Genomic DNA, 7,324 nt, shown 5'->3' with positions numbered 1-7,324 from the left:
TGAGCGCCATGAAGCAGTGGCACATCCAACGTCTGGTGGTGCCGTCTCTGCAGATGTAGGAGAACGCCTTGTCATAATTTCGATCGGGAGCACAGAAGGAGACTTTCTCTATGGTCTGGTCCACAATCAGGTCCTGGAAGGATGAAAAGAGCATTTAGACATGATTGCAGCAGGCAGGCAAATGTCTTTCCGTAGACATCAGTTTGACCAAGATGGGTTGAGCGTTAAGTGAACCGATCAAATGCCTAAGCCGCCATTTCCGAGCCGTCAAAGCCTTTTCAGTCCTACCTATAAAAGTCAGTCACAACAGACTGTTGACACTGGGCCCTCTTGAAATCTCTGGGATGTTTGCTCCACTCGCCTTTCCTTCTCTGAAAGGTTTATTCAGCCTGCCTCAGTGCCTACAGAGGAGACTTGGAGGGGGGTATCGCTTTCTTGGTGTATATTTAGGGGCCCCGAGCTCACCTCTTTGACACTCCAAAAACAAGCAGGGAAGCACAACACAAGAGACGAGAGGCAGATGAAAGGGACAAAGGAAGACAGAGGGGCTCACACAAGCATCCACTCGCATCCTTTTTGGCCTCAGAAGACAAAGAAAGGGGTGGAAGAGGAGAGAGCGAGAGAGGCTGAATGAGGACGGGAGAAGAGAAAGTGGATAAAGAGAAGAAAGAATAACAGGCCTTTCAGTGCGGACAGTGAGTGAATGCAGGGGGCTGCTGGTACCAAGGTGAAAGGCAGTGCAGAGCAGAGTGTTCTCTTTTCAGACAACTGACCGTGGTCATGTGATGTCTGCTTTTCATTCAATGGGCAACAAACACGACAATGTCACCTCATATTGATAGGACGCCTCAGTCAAGTGCAGGAAATACTCAATGGAGGCAGTGTCTGACGTAGACACCATTTTGTGTGACTCTTAACAGCAAGGAAGAATATAGCAAGGTGACATGACTGTCTAATGTATCTACAGGAAATCCTTTGAACTTTGGGAAACAAAGAAGTGTGATGGCTGGACAATAAATCACATTGAAATCAACTTTGTAATGTAGTAGAATGCAATTTTCAATTTATGCATTTCTGGGGGAAAACAAAACAAAACAACCTCTGCATCATTTCAATTGGCCGGTAGGCTATGTTTTTTTTGTTACATATATACAGCATGTATATTTTCTACATTTATATAGTGTCTGGAAGTGCACTCTACATGTTTACATATTATTTCGTCCAAGGTGAAATTGAAGAGATTAGTTTGCATTATTGTTGCAATCATTTGGACAAACCATACGTTGTTAGTAGCCTGGCTTGTTATCCTGCTCTATATAACAAGCTCAGTCTTTCAGTTCAGTGCACTTTCCTGAAAATGAACATGTATCTGTACCAGTACCAACCTGATCTCTGATCTTCTTTATTAGTCCATCCTACCTGGCGTATTTGACCCTGTAAATCGGAAATTGAATTTGGACTTTTGGGATGGTGGGCTATTTGAGAGGATTACTGGCTCGGGATCCTACTTGGAAATCTGACTCTGATTTGGATTATGCACATTTCTAACTCCTGGCCACTCACTCACTGAGCACCTACAGATGGGAAATTGACTCTTTTTTAATATAGCAGTTTATCTACATCAGTGGTGTCAAAGTCCGGTCCTCGAGGGCCTGAGTCTTGCATGTTTTAGAGGTTTCCCAGGTTCAACACAGCTGATTCATATTTAAGCTCACCAGCCATCTCTGCAGGAGCCTGATAATTATCCTGATCATTGAATCAGGTGCGTTGGAGTAGAGAAACCTCGAAAACATGCAGGACTCTGGCCCTCAAGGACCGGATCTTGACACATGTGATCTACACTATATGGTGTCCAAAGTGCGTTACAAAGCCTCACATTCGCACATGTACATGCACTGCCAGGTCCACTGGGAGCAAATTAAGGTCCAGTGTCTTGCTCAAGAACACTTCGACATGGTCACAAGGGTTGCGGATCGAACCCACAACCTCCCAGCTGGGAGACGACCACTCTACCACTGGGCCATGCCGACCACCTTGTCTGTCATAGTAGTAAGTGGCTCACAGGGGTTAATACTTTCGCAAGGCACTCTATCTCAAGCCATCTTTCCCTCATTGAAATGAATAGAAATACCATTAACCTGTTCCAGCCTCCCCCAAAAAACAGTTGCTGGGTTGAAAAGAGTTGTCATTTGCACAACTGTACTTTATAGTTCCATTGCCCACCGGAGGACATATTTACATCAGAGGATAAGGACCAGAAACAGAGGTGGCGTTTTGAAGCCGTGCCGGGGGGGGTTGTTGGCGACATGACGCGTGTGTATGTGTGTGGTCTTCCAACAATATGAAAAGAAGGAATGTAAGGGGCTTCTCCATTGAACTCACTCTCTCCTTTATTGTGTGCAGCTCTTTAATGTGATCTACTTTCAAAAGAGTCCCCGGTGAGCTGCACTCGCACAAGGAGGTCACCAGACATTCCTCAAGTGCCATTTGATGTCTGAGCTCCTCCTCCTAGCACCTTTGGCAAGAAGCTAGGACTAAGATGAGCACAGAATGACGGGAAATGTTTCAATTGAACGCTGCGATTTTCACTTTGTTGGGTAAATCGGCACATCTGCACACCAAAAAATCTTTACAATAATATTCTATGCAACCACACTAGTGTAAATGTGGTCTTCTGATTAATATTGCATTTGTGGAATATGAATTAAGCAGCAAAATCAACCTGTTTTCGTCCATCTCCGGGGTCGGCCATTTTGTGAATTGCTGTTGAGTGTAATGACCAATCACAACTCTGCAAGCAAATGTCACATGACCAAACTCAGAAAACCGGTGAACTGTGATTGGTTGTTACCTGAGCCCTGAGCAACTGTCATGTCATTTCCAGTCAACAGCATGTGGCAAAATCGCCACCCCCTGAGATGGATAATTCAAAAACGAGTGTATTTTGGTGCTTAATTCATATTCCACAAACACAATATTAATCAGAATACCATGTGTAGTGGTGATGCATAGAAATATTATTGTAAAGGACATTGTTTGGTTACTTTCCCCTTTAATGCTTAGTTTTAATGGCAATCAGAGTTGACCATAAGTTCATGTTCTTTGTGAGTAACCCAAAAAAAGACAAGAGAATAAGTGAGTAAAATATTGGAGTGACAATTTCAAAACATGCTTACCTTCGTTTTATCATCCACCACCCTGAGTCCGTCAGCTGAAACCCACAATACTGCTTTCACGGTCTTTTTCCCGCTCTGTAAGTACCCCAAAAAAAAGTTCCTGTTTAATGAAATCATTCTAGCACCGACGTATGCAATCAAACGCTATTCTTAGCATATCAAAGCAGTCGCCATACTAATGATGTAAAGTAACATCACAGGGTGTGTGTGCGGAAGAGTGGAGAGGAGCGCTATGTTAAAATGTAGGTACAACCTTATGAACCTCAAACTACTAAAACGAGTCAGTGGAATTATGAGCGTCAGGAAACAAGAAGGAAAGAATTATATAAATATTGTCTTTGAACCATTCATTGTGCAGCAGCCTAGGCCCTAGTTATTGCGTAATCCCACAGAGAGAAAAGAGAGCAGAATAGACGGGAAGCAATTCATGGAAGCGGGCGCTAAATGAGGAGGTGGGCGATAGATTTATTAAGAGGCGACCCTCGAGAGTTTTTACTGAAAAGTGTTGGAAAATAAATACATAGTACAGTACAGTATAATGTAATGTGCATTTCAAACACGGTAATGTTTCTTGGTTGTGGATCAGTACAAATAAACAAGCCAGGCACAACATGACAACAAAACATGTCATCATTCCATTTGTGTCAGCGTGTCTCTGAAACATGTGTAACTGTGTGTGTGTGTGATATACTCACAATTTTAAGCTTTTTCACCGCCTCCTCGCACACATGCATCCCTCTAGACTCCTCCACCTCCACCAAGCCCAGGTACTGCAGATCAAAGTAGGGATGTTATTTTTGGAAAACCCAGTTTCATTGACTTTAATGCCTGTTATTGTATGTGCATGTGAGCTGTGTTTTTTTGTGCAGTTTTGCATCTGCACATGTACAGGAATTGTTAACGTTGTCTATATGAGAAATGAGAACTTCCGTATTTTACTTGATCTTGTGTAAATATAACCTCCTTCTCCGATCTGGTTTCTCTAGTCCAGGCTTCTTCATTATGAGCCTCTTTTATCTGACATTGCATGACTCAGACTCAGCTCGTATGTCCTTGAGTCTCTTCATCCCTTTTCCATGTTCTCATCTCACCAACAGTCACTTCATCCTGCCTCCTCAACCCATCACACAATGTCTGTCATCGTTTCTCCAGCTCTTCTCTTCTTATAGAGCAGAGGTTATCAGGCCAAGAGACCAATGCTTCTGTGTATGCGGTCAATTACAAAGGGATCGCAGGCTAGTGCTTTTCTCGTTGACAAAATAATATGGACTGTTTTCCAGTGGTTAGATCTACTAGGATGAATAGGAGAAGAAGAAGAAGTCTGAGCTTGGGTTTAATATTAGCCACCATATAAGGCATGTCACTTGTTGATGTGATTGTTTGTGACTGGGATTGTGAATGCACTTTTTCACTTCAAGGTAAAGAAAAATCATTTAGTTTCAGTAGCACATTCATGTTTCAGACTTCCACCATTGTGCACCAATGATCAAATGAATAAAGAATTCAGTAAAGCCGCCGTTCGCTGCATTAATGGCATCTCAAAACGAATGAATACACCCTAACAGATTTGTTGGATGACCTTGAGTTACCTTGAGTCATATTGTTACATTGCACACCACTAAAATTTAAACTTTCAGGATTTCACAGAGAAAAATGATGGATAAACATACTGTTACATTAGATTTTCAGATCGATCTATTACATTTTCAGACCCTTCTAGGCACAATGGGGTATGTGCCACGGAGGAGGCGGGATTTCCTTCTGGGTTTTCACACATCAGCTTTGTTTCCGTTTCCGGTTTGCGACGTGTGGGCCTCGTCCCAGTACTTGCGCTTTTGCTTTTGTGCCCTTCGGTTGCGCGTTCCCGTCGATGGGTGCGAGGTTGCGAGTGTGTAGTGTCTGTCTCAGTGACCGAAGCGTTTCAGATAGCCGAGACGCCCTCCCGCCGATGAGCGGGAGCGCGCGGTTGGGGGGGCGCAGGGTTGGGGGTGCGAGTGTTGGAATGCGGCCAGCAGTGGTCAGAAACTGCGCTGATATGTAAAACCCGGAAGTCCGTGGCATATACCCCATTGGGGGATCAGATACAGCTTTTGGAGAGAAAAAATAAATAAACGTTGAATCTATTGCCTCAAAATTTTAAGAGGATAATTCTTATTGATCACAGTGAGAAATAAAGTTGATGATTTAAAATCTGTAGATATCGCACGCAAAGAAAAAAGTATTTAATAGGGGACGTAAACCCCCAAATTGTTTTTACCAGTCCCACAAGTCTAAATGTGGTACTCTAATTAATATTGTGTTTGTGGAGTATGAGTTAAGCAGCAAAATCCATCCATTTTTATCCATCTCAAGGGGCGGCCATTTTGCCACTGAAAAATTAAATCACAGTTGCTCAGGGCTCAGGCTCAGCTGCAGAAAACGGGTGAGCCGTGATTGGTCGCCACTGGGTTGCCTTCCCTTTTAAGGAAACAAACCTTCCCCAATGATCATATAATCGGGTGTGGACCTCAGATTTTATACGGTAGAACCTTTTGCGATTGATTTCAACAGGGTTTCCTCCAGTGCTTTATAATTCTGGCGGGCTACCAGCCTTTCCTTAGCAACTTTTCTGGGGGAAAGCCTGCAATATGAATTTAATTTGCAATAAATAAATAGAATTGTGATGATGTGAAATAATAATCTTAGAGGTGGCTGTCATAGGTATTGTGATATGAAATCCGAAAATCAAGACTTGTGTTAGCTTACCCGTACAGAGAAGTTACATTTGCCCTTGCGTACAGCCTCCTCGTCCGCCTGCCACTGATGCGGTCTGCTGGCCTCGGGTACATAGGTGGGCTTCTTCCTCCTCAGGCTCTGACGAAGCTTGTTCATCTCCGGGGTCACGTGCTCGCTGGTACTGTTGACATAGAGAAGGAAACTAGTTCATTTTCTGCTTAAAACACTTTAAGATGACTATTTGCAATGTGCACAGAAGAGAAAATGAAAACGGTACGGAAAAACAGATGATTATTCTCCACATTACGACTTTTTGGGATACTTTAAATACCTTATCTAGCTGAATGAAAGTGTTAGAAATAGATTTCAGTCAAATAAAAAACAAATATCAAAATTTATAGAAACATGGTCTACGTATATAGAATTTTTTAACCTAATTCTGGTTACTTAATTCTGTCTGTTAGCGAGAACCACCACATCGTGATAACTTACATTGATGTTTCTGCATTTGGCAATTTATTATTATATTATATTATTAGTATGGGATTTTTTTTAATGAGCTTTAGGTGAACTGATGAATACACACACGCTCGCACGCACGCACACACACACACGCACATACTCACCCACATACAAAAAAAAAAGGGGATATATATATATATATATGTGTGTGATATTTAAAAAAAAAAGAGAAAAAAAAACATTTTTTTTTGTTTATTTTTTTTTTTTTTTAAAAAGGAGAGCAATGATGATGTCAAATCGAATGAACAATACTGAGCTCTCCTTAAAAAAAAAGAAGAAAAAAAAGAAATAGATTTCAGTTCTTTAACATACTTGACAATGTATCCCAAAGATGCGACGCTAGCAATGTAAACAGTCTTAATGGTTCTCTAAACCAGTAGTCACCAAGCTTTTTTTCCACCATGGACCGGTTCATACAAGTCCACAACTTTCGCGGACCGGTAACCCAGTGGGTTGGGGGAAAGATGGCCTCTTTGGAGGCTGATTAATAAAAGGCTACAACAAACACAAATCCACTATGTATTTAATGTACTTGTACTAGGGGCACAAACACCATAACAAGAGTAACAACAACGCTTTAATATGGTGAGGTCACTCTGGTAATGCTCATGAATGATACAGAAACACAAAAACTGGGGTATTTTGTAGATAACAATAAATGTGAGGCCACATTTTTATGTAACTATATTAGCAGCGCCCTCCATAAATGCACCAACATAACAAGGCACTATAGAACAAATCTAAAGTCCGTGAGTAACTCACTCACCATAACGCTAAATTAAGAGTTGCTCGCCGCAGAACGGGCCATCATGCGTGGGAATCACCTGCAAGTCCATGCACCTTTCTTTTTCTTCTTGGTCACAGGCTCCTGTGTTGACTCATCACTGGGCCTTTTCGCCGTTGCAAAGAAA

General features: G+C 42.2%; 1 protein-coding gene across 5 annotated transcripts in view; it reads right to left on the bottom strand.

Moving 5' to 3' along the window:
* numbl (NUMB like endocytic adaptor protein) overlaps positions 1 to 7,324 on the bottom strand; it is a 58,612-nt gene that overhangs the window by 9,863 nt on the left and 41,425 nt on the right. For all 5 annotated transcript variants that reach the window (XM_077566561.1, XM_077566562.1, XM_077566564.1 and 2 more), the window contains 4 exons: positions 5,922 to 6,072; positions 3,872 to 3,946; positions 3,177 to 3,251; positions 1 to 133 (listed from right to left, as the gene is read on the bottom strand). The exon at positions 1 to 133 is cut by the window's left edge and continues 8 nt beyond it. In XM_077566561.1, coding sequence (XP_077422687.1) covers positions 1 to 133; positions 3,177 to 3,251; positions 3,872 to 3,946; positions 5,922 to 6,072 — 434 coding nt within the window. The remainder of the gene's footprint in view (positions 134 to 3,176; positions 3,252 to 3,871; positions 3,947 to 5,921; positions 6,073 to 7,324) is intronic.

The sequence above is a fragment of the Vanacampus margaritifer genome, chromosome 5 (assembly GCF_051991255.1).
Source record: "Vanacampus margaritifer isolate UIUO_Vmar chromosome 5, RoL_Vmar_1.0, whole genome shotgun sequence".
Classification (NCBI taxonomy): domain Eukaryota; kingdom Metazoa; phylum Chordata; class Actinopteri; order Syngnathiformes; family Syngnathidae; genus Vanacampus; species Vanacampus margaritifer.
Note: the sequence above shows the minus strand (reverse complement) of the source record. Positions and strands in the feature narration are given on the sequence as shown.